Source organism: Dendrobates tinctorius, unplaced genomic scaffold, assembly GCF_039654945.1.
Source record: "Dendrobates tinctorius isolate UK_male_01 unplaced genomic scaffold, ASM3965494v1 ptg000022l, whole genome shotgun sequence".
NCBI lineage: Eukaryota > Metazoa > Chordata > Amphibia > Anura > Dendrobatidae > Dendrobates > Dendrobates tinctorius.
The window spans coordinates 83,441,787-83,461,028 of NW_027361690.1; the positions used below are offsets into that span (position 1 = coordinate 83,441,787).

The following is a 19,242-nucleotide window of genomic DNA, read 5'->3' on the forward strand; positions in this document are numbered from 1 at the left end:
CCAAAGAATGGCTTCCTATGGGCCTGTATTTATTTTTTAAAAAACAGGATTGGTGGTGTCAGCGAGGAGAGTGGGGTTATTGTGGAATTATCAATGATCGTACCTTGGTATATTCACATATTCCATGCGTTGTAATCCGGAGGTGGCTATGCCGCAAGCTATTAGGGTGTGTGCAAACGCTGCGGATTTTTCCACACGGATTTGTCAAAAACCGCAGGTAAATCCGCAGGTCTATCTGCAGTTTAGTCTGCGGGTTTCCCCTGTGGTTTGACACCTGCCATGGAGCAGGTGCCAAACCGCAGCGGAATCCGCACAAAGAATTGACATGCTGCGGTTTTGAAACCACAGCAAATCCGCGCAGAAAAATCTGCACTGTGTGCACTGCGGTTTTCATTTTCCATTGATTTTAATGGTACTGTACACTGCAGCAGAAACTGCTGCTGATCCGCAGGACCAAAACCGCTGCGGACCCGCAGCAGAATCCGCAACGTGTGCACACATCCTTAGTTTTCTGAGAACTAATTGCTGTGAACAATCTGCGGCCTCCTTGGTTGATCATCACCCAATCGTGTAAGGCTGTGTGTGCCCACATTCAGGATTTTTCGCATTTTTCCCCTGCAAAAACACTTAAAAAACGCATACCTTAAGCATCCCATTATTAGAATGCATTCCGCAATTTTTGTGCCCATGCTGCGTTTTTTTCCGCAAAAAAATGCATCGTGGAAAAATCGCAGCATGTTCATTAATTTTGCAGAAAATCTGTGGATTTGCCACTATGTTCATTGTATTAGGATGCTCCGGAAAAAAACGTGAAAAGTCCACCCAAAAAACACGCAGAAAATGCGAAAAAAAATGCGGATTTACTGCGGAGTCCGGTTTTGCTCAGGAAAATTCTGCTTACGTCAGGACGATAGGGACCAGCTGAGAGCTATTCGCTCCGAAGATCACAGCGAGTGGCTTTGCGTGACTCATGGCCTCTGATCCCTGTGATTATTGGATGGCCAATCCAATCTATTGTCCACGGAAATGCAGCCTTTCCACCTTGTGGGTACAGACGGTTTCCGAAAGCTGATGCCTGTCGCAGCCCCCTTTTCCAGTTGCCCAGTCACCATTACTTCTCTATGAAAGATGTGCCTGCGCTACACCAGCATGTAGCGGACATCACCCGTTCCCTGAAAAATTCTGTGCCTGCCAGGGTGCATTTCACCACTAGCACCTGGATGAGCAAGCATGGACAGGGGAGTTACATCTCACTGACTGGGCACTGGGTGACGCTGGTGGCTGTGGGGGGCCGGTGGGAAGGGGCTGCTCAAGTCTTGCAATTGCCAAGGCTTGCAGGGCGCTTGGGGATGGAGAACTAAACCACTACACACCATAAGATGGAGAACTAAGCTACTAGACAACAGGGGTTGGAGAACTAAACGACTAAACAGATAGGGTTGGAGAATGAAACAACATGGAGAACTAAAGCAGTAGACACCAAGTCTTGGAATCTTGTGGTGAGAAAGGTGAGTGGAGTTATTAGCCAATGAACTGCGTTCACCTAAATGACGTCAACGCTTAGCGTGAGAACTCTCTCGCACCCATTGGCAAGGCTCATCTGATATACGAGGACAATCACAGCATGAGCATGCTGCAGCCCAGAAAAACATTGCAGACGAGCAGGGAAACATTGAATAATATTAGAGTGAAATCTGATTTCTAAATGGATTGCACTAGTCCATTTTTCTCATAAATGAGGAGCCCTATACTGATTGTGGGAACGTGTCCGTGTATGCAGGAGATTTCTGAAACCTCATAGCTTTTGCTCATACTGTTAAAAAGCAGCTTTTAATTTTGCATAAAAGAGAAGCAAAAATGCAATGTGTGAACATAGCATTACAGCAAAATGAGTGCGATTTCTAAACTCTTATTCACACTTTTCTTTACCTGTGGTGCAGCCATTTTTTCAGCACTTTTACCGCATGGATATCAAAATGAATTGGCAGGAAAAACCCGCATGAAACACACAGCATGTCAGCTGCAGCTTTCTGGCTATAGTTTAGGCCACTTTCACACTTCAGGCTTTCGGTATCCGGCATGGTGCGGCGAAAAACCGGACTGCCGGATCCGGCCGCAAACGCAGACACCGGATCCTTCTTTCTGCCGGATATATTCCTGGCAGAGGTTTCCGGGCATGCGCAGTGCGAAAAGCTGGTCCGGCGTTGGGAAAAAATGTTGCATGCAACGTTTTTTCCAGACGCCGCACGGGCTATTTTCTCCGGATCCGGAAAAAAACGGACGCGCCGCATTGCCATCCGGCACAATGCGGCACCAATGATACAGCACGGGGAAAAAGACGGATCTGGTCGTAACGGGCGCCGGATCCGGCAGTCCGGTTTTTCGCTGCACCACGCCGGATACCAAAAGCCTGAAGTGTGAAAGTGGCCTTAGCTAATGGTTTCATGTAGAAAAAAGAACTTCATGTGAACGTAGAAGTAGTCTGCGTCTTTCATGCAGAAAAAACCGCAACTAAAGTAAAAGTGAACATTGGCTGCACAGATTAGGTATGTTGCACTTTTCATCTGTAAACCACGTTAGCGGCTGAAAACCTACAAATCCTCCGTGTCCTTCATCCAATCTCCAGGATCCGACCACAGAGCATGTCGGCTCTCACCGTCATGTGTTTCACTACCTAACCGCCTGTCCCTGGTCCATGGCACGGCTGTCACGAGTGTCGCGATTATTTTCCATGATGTGTAGACCCGGCTGCCAGGCAGGGGGCCCTGACTCTCCGGCTCCCGCCTCCTCATCTCTAGGAAATCGCGACACTCGCTCCTCCCAGAAGGATTAAGGAAGTAAGAAGCCGTGCACAGCGATAGTGGGGCCACAGAGCCGCTAATAGTGAGTGGCGACCGGCTGCAGAGGAGCCTGGGGACGACGACAGGCCCGGACCGGCGCAGCAATGGCAGGTCAGTGCCCCGGAGACAGTGCACAAGTCACAGACAGGTCACGTCCTCCTATGGGGTTACATGGCGTGAGAACCTGCGGCAGATGCGGGGCTCATGGCAGGACTGTGGCTCCTACAACTTCTGTTCCACAACACTGTGGCCAAGAAACAAGACTGTGCCCCCTCTGTGCTGGCACACTGCCCCCTCCTTTATGCATGCCCCCCAAATCCACATGCCGGTGCACTGCCCCCCATCCCACCTCCGCATGCCGGTGCACTGCCCCCCTTCCCACCTCCGCATGCCGGTGCACTGCCCCCCATCCCACCTCCGCATGCCGGTGCACTGCCCCCCTTCCCACCTCCGCATGCCGGTGCACTGCCCCCCTTCCCACCTCCGCATGCCGGTGCACTGCCCCCTCCTTTATGCTGCTGTATTGCCCCCCCACCTCCGCATGCCGGTGCACTGCCCCCCTTCCCACCTCCGCATGCCGGTGCACTGCCCCCCTTCCCACCTCCGCATGCCGGTGCACTGCCCCCCTTCCCACCTCCGCATGCCGGTGCACTGCCCCCCTTCCCACCTCCGCATGCCGGTGCACTGCCCCCTCCTTTATGCTGCTGTATTGCCCCCCCACCTCCACATGCCATTGCACTGCCCCCCTTCCTTTATGCCGTGTACTGCCCCCACCCACTCCCACCAGTACATGACGGTGCACTGCCCCCCCCCTCCTTTATGCCGGTGTACTGCCCCCACCTCCACATGCCATTGCACTGCCCCCCTTCCTTTATGCCGTGTACTGTCCCCCCCACCCCCTTTATGCCGGTGTACTGCCCCCCCCCTCCCACCTCCACATGCCGGTGTACTGCCCCCCCCCTCCCACCTCCACATGCCGGTGTACTGGCCCCCCCTCCCACCTCCACATGCCGTGTACTGTCCCCCCCCCACCCCCTTTATGCCGGTGTACTGCCCCCCCCCTCCCACCTCCACATGCCGGTGCACTGCCCCCCCCCCTCCTCCTTTATGCCGGTGTACTGCCGATGGATCTCTGGTCACTGTAATTTTTCTTTGTACACCAGTGGATATTTTTGACAATTTCTCTATGTGCTGGATTGGCACAAAGTCAAAGATACTTTGGGCTGTTTTGTATTTTTTCCAGCTTTTTCGGCCTTTCAAAAAAATGCAGCGTCTTCCTGTTCTAGCAAAGTGGATGAGATGTACGGAATTCTCCTGCCCACTGCGCTGCTTCTGTACTCGGCGTAATCTGACCTGCGATGGGGGCTTGAAACCTACAACAACATGTCAGGTTGTCTTGTGGATACGCTGAGTTTTATTTGCAAATTTTTTCCCATAGACTTGTATAAGATGCAGAAAATCCAGAGGTAAAAAAACGAATATGTACCAAAAAGAGACACATATCGCAGTGTAAAAAAACGCTCTAAAAAGACAAACAAGTAGGTGCAGAAAATCTGCAACGTCAAAACCTCACTAAATCCTCGTCGTGGTAACGTAGCCTCAGAGGAAAAAGTCGCACAATGGTTTCCATAAAACATTGCAATGTTGTGTGTTCGTCTACTGCACAAATAGACGTTGTGAGAAACAATGTAGCGACACTTTGAACGCTCAGAAATGATGAATCGGACAAAAAAACATTGGTATAATGAAATCCACATGGTGATGCAAGCCTAAAAAATGACGAGGACTGAAAGATCTAACGTAAGATGGCACTAAAGTCATAATGAATGAAGTCCAAAAAAATGCCTAAAATTCAAACTTTCACTCTAAAGAAAAGATGCAAAAATGATAAATCAGAGACTTGGTATTTTCACAACATTTTTGGATGTTTTTTTTTAATATACATTAGGTTACATCAACACATCCAAGTATTGCTGTTTTTTTTTTATGTATCAGACATCGGCGGCATGGCTTCAGCCAGGCACGTGTGACTCTGATACGCTGCGGATCATACTGCATCCACCCGCACAATAATAAGACACAACATGAGCCAATACACCGGGCCGCCTTCTTCTGTTACTCCATGGTTCACTTGTGATGCTCACACGGCCATAGAGGGTACTGCCAGCAGTGAGTAGGGGACAGAGCTGACACTGTGACTGGTCTGTGGATGCACCGCCTCCTGCAGTAAGCTAGGATGTACGGGGGACTGACTCCTTTCTACCAGCAGCGGTCTGTTTACACAGGCTGACCGGCAGAACTAAATGACTGCTGATCAGTAACTATTTGCAGATTGGCAGTGATTAAAAAGCCAGATTACACAGGCAAGATGGCTCTGAACAGTCTCAAATAATCATTCAATGCTCATAGGCTGCCATTCTGTGGATGATCACATCTGTTTACACAGGATGATACGCTGCTGAGAATGATAATTTTTAAGCAAGCGTAAATATCCTTTCACTATTAAGGGAAAAACTGAAGAAAATCTGATCAAAAAGACCGATTAAATTTGTTCACTTTTTTGCATCCAAGAAAAATCACTGATGTCTGAATGAGGCCTGAAGGATAAAATAGGAATTTGCAATAAATCTTTAGTATTACAAAATCTGCTTCTTTGCTGCGCTTCGTGTTATGCTTTATAGGGGTCTTTTTTGCCGCTTTCACCATCCTGCTGGAGTTTAGGGTCAGGGCATTTGTCTAGTAAATGCAATGTTGTTTTTATGTGTTTCCCTAAGGCCTGTTTCACACTTCCGTTTTTGTGTCCGCCAAACGGATCCGTTTCCGTTTTTTTGACGGAAACTGATGCAAACGGATCCGTTTTTAAAAAAAAGGATCCTTTTTTTGACGGATCCGCGGTAACCACTAGTGGAAGTCTATGGGACAAAAAAAACGGATCCTGCGAAAAAATGGCGGATCCGTTTTTTTACGGAAACCAACGGATTTTGACGGATTTGAAAAAACGGAAGTGTGAAACAGGCCTAATGAAGGAGGGATGGATCGTGAAGCAATGTGATCATAACGATTCGTGCAGGGAAAAAAACGTAGAAAACAAAAAAGTTACATCAACTTTCTTACTACGAAGCGTTGCAGCTCACTGCAGTATAACATGCAAATGGTTTCCATCAGTGAGGCGTAAATGGAACAAGCAGCGGAGTGTGTGGGTGGTGAACACATAAGGCACAGACCAGAACTGCTTCCTACTGCTCATTTTTAGGCCACTGGTTTTATGGGGAACCAGTTGGTTGTATGTTTTTTCTCCACGAGTCTTTAGAGCCTGATTTACTGAGCTTAAGCTGGCTGATAATAAGGGTATGTGCACACGCTGCGGATTCTGCTGCCGTTCCGTTTTTGGCCCTGCGGATCCGCAGCAGTTTCGCAGACATGGTACAGTACCATGTTATCCTATGGGTTTTCAAAACCGCTGTGCACATGCTGCGGTTTTTTCTGCGCGTTTTTCCTGCGGTTTACAAACCGCAGCATGTCAATTCTTTCTGCGGATTCCGCAGAGGTTTGGCACCTGTTCCATTGTCCAGGTGTCAAACCGCAGGCAAATCCGCAGGTCACTTTACCTGCGGTTTTACCTGCGGATCCGCACGGAAAAACCCGCAAGTGAATCCGCAGCGTGTGCACATAGCCTAATGCAGAAATGGTGTTAGAACTGCCCTTGCAAAGTCTTCTTGGAGGAGACATTCCTCTGAAGCAGGGCTGTGGAGTCGGTGAGCCAAACCTCTGACTCCGACTCCTCAATTCCCATGACTCCGACTTCACCAAAATGGACTCTGACCCGACTCCGCAGCCCTGCTAGGGCTGTGAAGTCGATAAGCCTAACATCCGACTCCTTAATTTCCATGACACCGACTTCGACGCCACCAAAATGTGCTGCGACTCTGACTCCACAGCCCTGCTCTGAATATACGCTATCGGGGCAGGTGCCATGTGTACTTCCCAACACTAAGGCCTGTTTCACACTTCCGTTTTTGTGTCCGCCAAACGGATCCGTTTCCGTTTTTTTGACGGAAACTGATGCAAACGGATCCGTTTTTTTTAAAAACGGATCCGTTTTTTTGACGGATCCGCGGTAACCGTAATGGAAGTCTATGGGACAAAAAAAAACGGATCCTGCAAAAAATGGCGGATCCGTTTTTTTACGGAAAACAACGGATTTTGACGGATTTGAAAAAACGGAAGTGTGAAACAGGCCTTAGACACAGTGCTAAAGCATTACAGGATGCAGCGGACCCCCATGATAAAGGCATTAAGTGTGCAACAAAGGAGATGAAGATTTATAAAATGTGCAAATTGTTGGTTGGTGGTAAATATGGCTGTTTTTTTATTTTCTGTGATGGTTTTTGTATCTTAGTGTGGGGACTTGCAAGAGAATGAGAATTTTGCAGTTTGTAGAGGCATTTTGTTTTCCTGTACATTGAATTTTGATGTGGTCTATGGTTATACAGTTGTGGCCAAAAGTTTTGACACCCCTGCAATTCGGTCAGATAATACTCAGTTTCTTCCTGAAAATGATTGCAAACACAAATTCTTTGTTGTTATTATCTTCATTTAATTTGTCTTAAATGAAAAAACACAAAAAGAATTGTCCTAAAGCCAAATTGTATATAATTCCACACCAAACATAAAAAAGAGGGTGGACAAAAGTATTGGCACTGTTCGAAAAATCATGTGATGCTTCTCTAATTTGTGTAATTAACAGCACCTGTAACTTACCTGTGGCACCTAACAGGTGTTGGCAATAACTAAATCACACTTGCAGCCAGTTGACATGGATTAAAGTTGACTCAACCTCTGTCCTGTGTCCTTGTGTGTACCACATTGAGCATGGAGAAAAGAAAGAAGACCAAAGAACTGTCTGAGGACTTGAGAAACCAAATTGTGAGGAAGCATGAGCAATCTTAAGGCTACAAGTCCATCTCCAAAGACCTGAATGTTCCTGTGTCTACCGTGCGCAGTGTCAAGAAGTTTAAAGCCCATGGCACTGTGGCTAACCTCCCTAGATGTGGACGGAAAAGAAAAATTGACAAGAGATTTCAATGCAAGATTGTGCGGATGTTGGATAAAGAACCTCGAGTAACATCCAAACAAGTTCAAGCTGCCCTGCAGTCCGAGGGTACAACAGTGTCAACCCGTACTATCCATCAGCGTCTGAATGAAAAGGGACTGTATGGTAGGAGACCCAGGAAGACCCCACTTCTTACCCCGAGACATAAAAAAGCCAGGCTGGAGTTTGCCAAAACTTACCGGAAAAAGCCTAAAACGTTTTGGAAGAATGTTCTCTGGTCAGATGAGACAAAAGTAGAGCTTTTTGGGCAAAGGCATCAACATAGAAGCACCAGGAAGAGCTGAAGATGGCGGCTGGTAAGTATAACACTGGGGGCAGGTAAGATGTATTAGAGATACCACTACAGCGGTTAAAGAATAACTGATGTTTTAATATTTATCTTATAAATCTATAGTACATGTAAAAATAAGCAACTTTGTAATACATCTTATCAGAGAGATTCACTTCTTTCTCTACCAGAGTTGATTATCAAAATTCTCCATTCTGAGGTAAAGTCTGTATTCAGGGAGGACCTTCCCATTACTGAGAGAGGAGATGGCAGTGGCTACTGATAACGTTCTGTGTAGGACGGGATCAGCTAGAGACAGAGCTGCTGCCTCCTCCTCCATCCTACACAGAACGCAGGTTCACAATGCTATTAAAGGGAACTTGTCAGGTCCCCTGCACTCCCAGGACCACCAGCAGTTGGGTCCTCGTATATGATTTCCCTGCTAACAGTCCCTGTATTACATTACACATAAACAGGTCTTCAGAAAAAGTGTTTCTAAAGTCCATGTATGATATGTAAATGAGGGCTTTGACTAGTCGATGGGACGTTGGTGTCCCCAGAGTAGTCCACTTAGATGTTATCACGCCCCTGTGGCTGTTGCAGTCTAAGGACCCTCCTGGCAACCCCACCGATCAGCTGTTATTAGCTCTTCCTGTGTCTGGATGTGAATGTTGAGCAGGGCTGCCCTGCGCTGCTTCCTTCAGTGTGTAGAGATCACTGCCAGGTATAGCATCTGATCTGAAGTACTTCCCGCAGCTGCTGCCATTCCCCATGAAATAAATCCTTTTCTGCGTCCAGTATCTGTGCTAGATGTCTTCCAAGAGTTTCATACATTGTAAAGGAAAGTGTAAAATCCTGACTGATCTAAATGGACAGCTCGACCTTCTTAGAGGCTCAGCAATAACATTATTTTTTTAATATGTAAAGTTACTAAGTTCACACGTAGTGGAACTCTCGCGGAAATTACCGCGAGAGTTCCGGAATTCCATTCCGCGGGAAAATCGCAATTTAAATTCCCACGATTTTCCCACAGAAAAACTAGCATTTTGCAAGCGTAATTAGCTTGCAGAATGCTAGCGTTTTCCAAGCGATCTGTAGCATTGCTTGGAGAACTGATTGACAGGTTGGTCACACTCGTCAAACAGTGTTTGACAAGTGTGACCAACTTTTTACTACTGAGGCCGCCTATGCAGCATCAGTAGTAAAAGATAAAATGTAAAAAAAATAATAATAATAAAAAAAAAAGTGTTCTTACCTTCCGAAGTCCCGCGCAGCCTTCCCGCCTCTCTCCACGCTGCCGTTCCCAGTAATCCTTTGCAAAAATGCCCGCGATGACGTCTGTTCTCGCGGGATCGCGACGTCTCGCGGTGATTCGAGATGAAGTCACGCGAATGACCGCGAGACTTCGCGATCCCGCGAGAACGGACGTCATCGCGGGCATTTTCGCAAAGGCTTACCGGGAACGGGAGCGTGGAGAGATGCGGGAAGGCTGCGCGGGACTTCTGAAGGTAAGAATAACCCTATTTTTTATTTTAAATTCTATTTTTTACAGGGATATGGTACCCATAGCCCGGAGGACAGTCTCCTTTCCTCCAGACCGTGGGTACCATTCGCAATTGTTCTTACTTTTCACATGGTGTGCACAGCCACATGCGGGAAGTAAGCGGAACAATGCATTCCTATGGGTGCGGGATCGCCGTGATTCCGCAAAATTAATGAGCATGCTGCGTTTTTTACCGCAAAGCGATTCCGCACGGTAAAAACCGCAGCATTAGCACAGCATTGCGGAATCCCATAGGAATGCATGGGATGCTTATTTTTCGCGTTTTCGCGACAAAATCGCGCGGCTAAAACCGCCGTGGAAACGCGAAAATAACGCCACGTGTGAACTCAGCCTAAGGGTGCTTCACGAAACGGCCCCGTCCTTGTGCTGCGCTCTGCAAAATCGTCGTCTTGTTGCCTCATTGTGGAATCTGAAACCAAGGTATGAGGAAGCATGGCTGCTTTCTGGGTGTGCGGTGAGGCGCCTTGTGTGCTCTTCTGTCACAACTGTAACAACATTACTAAAGGAAAGCACAGAGTGCACCCTTGGCAGCCGGCAGTCTAATATGTCGAGACAGCTACTTGTGTGTGTTGGCTTGGGGAAAAGAACTGGCCTCAACTTGGGTGCGGCAGCTATATGTGCAGCACTGAGGGAGTCGGACTCCTCTAACCTGTGCATTTGCTTTTGAGGGTGTAAGTAAAGGTGGCCATATATCAGACTGAGTTCAGACAAGACAAGCATTTAAAAAACAAAAAACAAAAAAACGTTTTGGTGGGTGTTACATATGTGCTAAAATCCTATCCGTATGTTGTCTTTATTTTTTCAGTATGATTTTCGTATTTTTTTTTTTGCACGCTGCATTTTTTTTCCCACATAAACCTCATGTCCATATGGAGAGTTGTTCATCTGAGGGACGGACTAAAACCTATGTTCATTCTTTTTCTTCATTCTTCATTCTTTTTAGTCCATCCCTTCATCTGAGTTGTGTCATTGACTTACATTGGTCTGTGTGATGTCCTGACTCTCACAGCCAGCACACAGAACTAAAGCATGCTTGTGTGAACTCGCTCCTAGATGAACGTCAACTGATAATTGGTGCGATTAGATGACCATTTAATGGAGGTGAGGATGTCCTGACTGCAGCAGATGTTGGTTGAGGGATTGGACATGTTGGTATTGAACATGCCTGAGCCTTTGTTCTGGCTTATCCCCTTCTTCAGTGAGTGCCCAGCTGACAAGTAATGGGGTATATGGACACTCAAAGCTGAGTACTTGTACATGTACACTTCAGACAGCTGTCATTTGGGCCAAGGTGATCACTCGAACCCCATACATGTGCATGTTTTATTCAGGACGTGGCATGTTTTCAATAGGAAGAGAGAAGTAAGCCGCTATGAGACCCCTCTGAGGAGGGACTTATCTTTTATGAAAAGAAAGGATTGGACATTGCAATTGAAAGGGGCAAAACCTTTTCTCTCCCGAGGCCCAATACACATTAGATGGTCGGCCATCGCACTGAAAGACAGTTTTGGTAGACTTTAATCTATCACGCATGGGGGTCTTAAGTATTTACCACCAGACGAATAACAGTGTAGTGGGCATCCATTACAAAATGGTTTGTCATCAGCAGCGTTTTATAGCCGGTGGCCAAGCTGTAATTATTTCATGACTTTCATTGGGGTCCTCCTGATTGAGAATGTTACCACCGCTATCCAGCACTTTGCTATATAGGACAGTGCAGGGAAGGGGTCCAACCCCTGATCTTTTTTGTGTCGAAGCCTCAGTCTATCATACAAGCCTTCCATGGAAGGTAATGTTCACTTTTTTTTTGAGGTGAGATTAAAGGGGTAGTCCTTTTCTGCTCACTTGGAGAGGTGAGCTGGGTCAGTGACGTCATGTCTGCAGGGAGGCGTGCCTGTCCCATTTTATCAGAATAGGAAATCTGTGCTGTAACTGCTGCGGAAGTGAACGGAGACGGGTTGCCCCTTTAATGATTATGCGATAAATATGAATTAACTGAGTTTGCTTATTAAATAGGGTAAATGTAGGTGATTGAGCACTTAACCTTGAACATGACCGGCTTTTCTCTGCTCCCAACCAGCTAGAACTACGGTCATGAATAATTGATTGGCGTGCTCCTGGAAGCTGCAATCTATAGCCATTAGGCACGGTCCTCGCTAATAATTAGATCTGTTCCTCCCTGTGAAGTAGACATGTCTCGTCATATTTGCTCCATGATACATTACTCTTACATTTGTCTTACTTTTCGCTGTCTTTGCATGTTTTTTTTGGTCCTTTGAGACTTTTTAGCTCTTGTTTGAGGCTGAGGTAACTAGGAGGACACGTGCCACTCATCTGCTGGCCGATGGCCTCTCGTCTGCAGCCTGTAACTTTAAGGCTATGTACCCACGTATGCAGAAAAAAACAGACTCCTTCCCAGGAAAATGCCTGTTTTTTGCACTTTTTTTCGCGTTTTTAAGCGTTTTTTACCGGAGCATCCTCCTGCTCATAGAATATAGTTAGAAATGTGGATTTTTCAGCAAAATTAATGAACATGCTGCTTTTTTTTCGTGGAAAGAAACGCATCAAGTGCACAAAAATTGTGGAATTCATTAAAAAGAATGGGATGCTTCTTGTATGCGTTTTTGCAGGGAAAAACGCTTAAACGCGAAAAGCTTACGTGGGTACACAGCCTTCTTCACATTTTCTGTATTATATTTGGGCTTTTTATCATGGTTTATGAATGGTATTCAAGTAGTAAAACGCCTGCAATTCATGATTCTTGTATTCCTGTGCTTTAATATTCGTATTTACTATATCTGTAGTGTGCCTTTTGAAATTCCTTCTAAACTTGGACATATTATTAACAGAAATTCTCTTATTTTCTGACAGATGGACATTTTTAGCAAGAAAGCTTCTGTGTGGTTTGGATTTGAAGTCTTCCAGCGCCTACAGGCTGGTGATTGAAGATGTACTGGTGTGTGGGTGCGGAGGCATGTGCTGGAAGCCGAGGTGGAAGCATGGATTCTCACAATGGTAAATGCACTCTTTTTTTTTTTTTTTTTTTTTCCTTAATGCTTTACCAATCTTTATGTGAAATTTGAGACCAGCAAACAGTAAAAAGAGATGAACGATGACAGAGCAGCTCTGTTAGAGTACTGTGTGATCAAAAACATATCAGGAACCACAACAAAACTATGATTTTTCCCTGAGGCCGGTCTCACACGTCCAGATAATTCCGGTACTGGAAAAAAACGGTACCGGAGCTATCCATGTCCGTGTGGATACGTGGTACCACCGTGTGGCACACGTATGGCACCCATGTGCTGCACATGTACCGTATCAGGACCACATGGACGGCCGCCGGGAAGAAGCGCTACAGTAAGCGGTGTTCCCGGCGGCTGTTGCTTAACGTGTCTGTCATTCTTCTCTCCTGCTCTGCCGGCAACAGCGAGCAGGAGAGAAGAATGAATGAAAACCCAACGTGGGGTCCCCCTCATTTTGTGAACAAACTAGACGAAACTTACAGCTGGGGGCTGCAGCCCTCAGCTGTCAGCTTCAGCTAGGTTGGTTCTCAAGAATAGAGGGGTCGCCACGCTGTTTTTTTTAATTATTTAAGTAAATAATTTAAAAAAAGGCGTGGGGTCCCCCGTATTTTTGACAACCAATCTGACTAAAGCTGAGGGCTGATATTTTCAGGCTGGTAAGGGGCCATTGATCTTGGCCCCCCCCCCCAGCCTAAAAACAGCAGCCCCCAGCTGCCCAGAAAAGGCGCATCATTTTTCCTCCAACTGATATCGGGAAATTGCCATGTAGTGTGGATGTTCTTATCTGCTGCATGTCAATGCTTTTTCAGAATGCCTTATGGACTTCACCCTTGAAGTGCAGGATTTGTGGCAAAATTCACATGTAAGACTACGTTCACACTAGCGTTTGGGGGCTCTGCGGAGGGCTGCATACTTCCTCTGTTAGCCCCGCCTACTTCAGCATACTTCTGCATGTGTCCTGCATACCTATCTTTAACATTGGGTACGCAGGACATGCGGATGCTTTAATGGAGGAAGTACGCATCCCTCTGCAGAGCCCCCGAACACTAATGTGAACCCGGCCTAAAGCATGCAAAGTTTGCTGCAGATGTACTTGCACCATATCCTCCATGTTTGCACATGGCCTAAGGCTATGTTTAAATACATTGTTTTTTTTATCTCTGACTGAATATCAAACCTGCTGCATTTTTTAAAACTACAGCATGTCACTTCTTCAGCATTTTTTAAGCACTTTTTCACCCATAGAAAGCAATGAGTAGGTGCAAAAAAAAACAACTGTTTCAGGTTTTGCTGCAATTTTGGTGCAAAAACCTAAGGAAGTTGAATCATGTTTTGGGGAGCTCTAAACATTATCAGCATGCACAAGACAATACAAGGGCCGCAAATACCCAGTAAAAAACGAAGTAAACCCTCCTTTTTGTAAGTAGCTTCTTTACTGCCAAGAGAGCAGATTTTGCCTGCAGAAAAAAACCGCAACATGTAAACATAGCCTTATTGTGCAATGGAAGCTTGGCTACAGAGTGATAGACCAGGCCGTATCACAAGGGAGGGAAATTCTGATGTGCGTGATGTGGAAAAATCACTTATCCTCTGCTGTGTTACTCAGTCCAGAGTTTCTCTGCCTCTAGAAGTGGTTCGGCACAAGATCTGTGCGTCGTGAGCTTTATGAAACTCTGTTCCAGTTGTGCAGTTGCACACAAGGTGCAAGGGCCTCATCCACATTAGGGAAAAGTCAGCCAACCCACCGATTGTGAGTGTGTATGGGGCCTCCTGACTTTAACCTGACAGGTCAAGACAGGCCGTTCCTCGGCCCTGGCCCTGAAGGGAGGCCGACATGACAGGGTTTACGTGGGAATTTAGTGAGCGGGAGGGACATTTGGTAGCTTGGGGATTAACAGATTGGCTAAAAGGAGGAGCATTGATTAAGTCTTGGGGGAGGTGGGGTCAGAGGTGGGGTTATGGGGCAGTATTATATATAGGTCAGCCATCTAAGTGTGGGTAGCCATTTTAGGTACCCCCCTGTCAGTCAAGAAGCTATAAAGGGTACCTGTAATTCTGGATATTGATGCTCTGCTTCATCAGCTGAGGGACGCTGCAGGCACACATGGCATAGATTGGCTGCAGTCATCTGTGCACGGTCTGCTGCAGGAGGTGGTGACCGAAGCTTATCAGGATGGACGCTGGCTCTGGAGGTATAGGCCTCCATCCTGAGGTCACCCCCCCCCCCCCCGGTCCGGCGCCGTGTCAGGAGCCCCTCCGGGGACCCTCCGGTGAGTGGCGCAGGTTGGTGGCCCAGCGTCCGAGAACCAGGATGAATCCGACCGTCTGGCGGGGCCTACAGCAGGGGGAGGAGTCGGCCTCCCTCTCTTCTATGGTGACGCTGGAGATGCCGGGAGCAGAAGCGGCGACGGGTGCCCTTACCAACACAGGGTCCAAACAGTGGAGGGGATCCGAGGAGGCGGGGGCCTTATCATCCGGCCTCTCAGCGTGGTGAGCGTCACAAGCGGAAGCCGGCAGACTCTGAAAACAGCGTGTCGGACACACAGGGAAGTGATGGGCGGTGTGGTGCTGGCCCGGGAGATGTGGCAGAGCTGGGATCATTAGGCGGACACGGGCAGCAGGCATCTGCCACGGTCGGCAGCGCAAGAGAGACTGCAGCTCACACAGGGGTAGCTGCAATTATGGGCAGCAGGATGCTGGCTCTGCATACATCGTGACAGCAGCAGCCCAGAGGGGCCCTGCACAGATGGCTGGCTGGACATACCATCTTAGTTGGCTGTCTATGGGACAGGGAGACCCAGGAGCTGCGGAACCTACTTCTGGATGACACCTAAAGGATTCCGGACTTCCAGCTCCTGGGATCACTGCGCCTCAGCAGCTAGGTGAAACAGATCATTTATTTTGTAATAACCCTTTGTTTGCTTACCCTAATCCTGGGATTCAGGATGTGTTTTTCTGGGGGGGGGGGGGATCACCATCTGCCGCATGGCTGTGGAATTGTAGGGCATTTTAGGGTCTGAGGGGATCCCAGGGAGATATTGATTGGAGAGTATGGTACTTCCGGTGTAGGGGTAGGTGTTTCAGCATCTACTGGGGAAAGTGGCGGGGCATCTGGTGTTACTTCAGCAGCTGATGGGGTAGCGGATTTAGGACAATCTGCCAGGGAAGGTGGGGAGAAGGAGGATGCAGCACGTTTGGATGATGCAGTGAAGAGAGAGATGTATGTATGTTTTGAGGGTCTGTTGGGGGCAAGAAGTAAAGGAGAAGATTTGGAAAGGGGAATACGTGGAAATATTTCCTTGCTGCCATTAGAGCGTTTTAATCTGGATAGGGTAAGAAAAGAGGATTCTAAGGGAAAATGAGAAGAGGAGATTGCTCCAGTTATGTTTGGTGTTATACGCATAATTTGTGGCTATGGATTGGATACGGTAGTGTGGAAAAGGGGCTTGGTTGGCAAAAACTGACTTATAAGCGGCATTTAGATTATTAATGGTACAGTCTGATAGCATTCATTTGTTGGTCTGTTTTTGGGATGGGATTTTTTTGTTGATCTTTCTCTTTCTATGGGATGCTCCCTTTCATGTGCTTACTTTGAAACGTTTAGCACTTTTTTAGACTGGGTGGTGAAGAACGTGTCGGGTTTGAATTCTTGCATCCATCACCTTGATGATTTTTTGTTCATTGGTCCGGCTCAGACATATGATTGTTCTATGTTGTTGTATACGATGGAAATTTGGAGTTCCATTGGCGGTGGAGAAGACAGTTGGGCCGGTGACTTCTTTGAGTTTCTTGGAGATCGAGATCAATACCATGACAATGGAGTGTAGATTGCCGGATGAAAAGGTCGTTGCTCTGTGGGCTAAGGTTTTGAGAGTGAGTGGTTTGCGAAAAATAACGTTACGTGAGTTACAATCTTTGTTGGTAAGCTAAATTTTGCTTGCAGAATAATGCCAATAGGTTGAGCCTTTTGTTGGAGGTTGTATTTGGTGACGGTGGGGGTGAAATCCCCTACACAACTTATCAGGCTGAAGAAGGAATTGTGGGAGGATTTGAAGGTGTGGGCGCTCTTTTTGGAGGCGTATAACGGAAGATCTATTTGGATTTAATCGGTGGTGTGTGTGGAAACGTTGGGTTTCCTTATCAGCACTGATGGACAGCGCGGTTTTGGTCTGTATTTTCGAGGAGGTTGGCTGGTCGGAGGAATGGCCACGTATCTGGTTAGAACAGGGTTTGTTGCTTCATTTTTTCCCATTGTGGTGGCATTGTCATTGTGGTTCAAAATAGAATGATTCGTTTTTCTTGTGAGCTTGAGGGGATGGCGATAAATTCGTTATCATCAACACCGTCGGTTTGCAGTACTTGGTCTTTTTGGGCTTGACATTTAATTTGTGGATAGTGGCTGAGGTCAGGTCGGTTGTGTTTAATCCCATTGATGATGCTCTCTTTTACAGTGGGATCGCTTTTGGGAGCTGGCGCCTCAAGCGATTCTATTGGGCCTGGCGTGTCCAGCAGAGTTGTGGAACCTTCCTTGTGGACAGTAAGGGATTTTTTTTCTAGGTCATTGTCGTATAATAATAATAATCTTTATTTTTATATAGCACTAACATTTCGCAGCGCTTTACAGTTTGCACATATTATCATCGCTGGTCCCGATGGGGCTCACAATCCAAATTCCCTATCAGTATGTATTTGGAATCTGGGCGGAAACCGGAGAACCCGGAGGAAACCCACGCAAACATGGGGAGAGCATACAAACTCCTTCCAGATGTTGTCCTTGGTGGGATTTGAACCCAGGACTCCAGTGCTGCAAGGCTGCAGTTCTAACCACTGAGCAAACGTGCTGCCCATAGGACATGGGCACATTACAGTCATGGCCAAAAGTTTAGAGAATGACACAAATTTTATATGTTCACATGATCTGCTGCCCTCTGGTTTTTATGTGTGTTTGTCAGATGTTTTTATCACATACAGAAATATAATTGCAATCATATTATGAGTAACAAAAGGTTATATTGACAGTTAGAATGAGTTAATGCAGCAAGTCAATATTTGCAGTGTTGACCCTTCTTCTTCAGGACCTCAGCAATTCTCCCTGGCATGCTCTCAATCAACTTCTGGATCAAATCCTGACTGATAGCAGTCCATTCTTGCAAAATCAATGCTTTTATTTTGTCTGAATGTGAAGGTTTTTGTTTGTCCACCCGTCTCTTGATGATTGACCACAAGTTCTCAATGGGATTAAGAATCTGGGGAGTTTCCAGGCCATGGTCCCAAAATCTCTGTTTTGTTCCCTGAGCCATTTAGTTATCACCTTTGCTTTATGGCAAGGTGCTCCATCATGTTGAAAAAGGCATTGTTGATTGCCAAACTGCTCTTGGACGGTTGGGAGAAGTTGCTGTTGGAGGACATTCTGGTACCATTCTTTATTCATGGCTGTGTTTTTAGGCAAGACTGAGAGAGAGCCCATTCCCTTGGCTGAGAAGCCACCCCACACATGAATGGTTTCAGGATGCTTGACAGTTGGCATAAGACAAGACTGGTGGTAGCGCTCACCTGGTCTTCTCCGAATAAGCCGTTTTCCAGATGTCCCAAACAATCGAAAAGGGGATTCATCAGAGAAAATGACTTTACCCCAGTCCTCAGCAGTCCACTCCCTGTACCTCTTGCAGAATATCAGTCTGTCCATGATATTTTTCCTGGAGAGAAGTGGCTTCTTTGCTGCCCTCCTTGAGACCAGGCCTTGCTCCAAGAGTCTCCGCCTCACAGTGCGTGCAGATGCACTCACACCTGCCTGCTGCCATTCCTGAGCAAGCTCTGCACTGCTGGTAGCCCGATCCCGCAGCTGAAACACTTTTAAGAGACGGTCCTGGCGCTTGCAGGTCTTTCTTGGGCGCCCTGGAACCTTTTTGGCAACAAGGGAACCTGTTATGATTGAGTCACCGTAGGAGGCAAAAACAGAAATGCTAGCTAAGTCCAGAAAACCAGAGAGGTTGGCAGCTATCGGATTGCAGACCCCTGATCCTATCCACAACAACTAACAGTAGCCGTGGGGGGTTCCTACGATGCCCTAGACCCCTCGATCACAGCCGGAGAATTAAATAGGCCTAAAGAAAGAAAGGGGAAATCTAAACTGCCCCAGAGCAGACCCCAAAGCAATAGGCAGCCCCCAACATATAATGACAGTGAAGCAAGATGAAAACACTAACACAGACAGAAAGATAGACTGAGCAAAGACGGGGCCCAAGCTAACTAGATAGGAAAGGACAGGAAGGCTGCTGTCTGCAATCCGTGAAAAACCCTATGAAAATAAGAGCCAACAGACTGACAGTGAAAAAGGCCCTGAAGACGCTAGGCTTCAAAAAAGGCTATGTCAGTACTCAGGAATATTCTGAAGACAGAGCAACCAGCAAAAGGAGATTCAGCTCACCCCA

General features: G+C 46.9%; 1 protein-coding gene across 2 annotated transcripts in view; it reads left to right on the forward strand.

Moving 5' to 3' along the window:
* The first annotated feature begins 2,721 nt into the window (after positions 1-2,721).
* LRRK1 (leucine rich repeat kinase 1) overlaps positions 2,722-19,242 on the forward strand; it is a 147,578-nt gene continuing 131,057 nt past the window's right edge. Inside the window, exons 1-2 of one of the 2 annotated variants that reach the window (XM_073568825.1) lie at positions 2,722-2,951; positions 12,657-12,800. In XM_073568825.1, coding sequence (XP_073424926.1) covers positions 12,734-12,800 — 67 coding nt within the window. In that variant the 5' untranslated portion in view covers positions 2,722-2,951; positions 12,657-12,733. The remainder of the gene's footprint in view (positions 2,952-12,656; positions 12,801-19,242) is intronic. The other variant, XM_073568823.1, reaches the window with a different exon arrangement.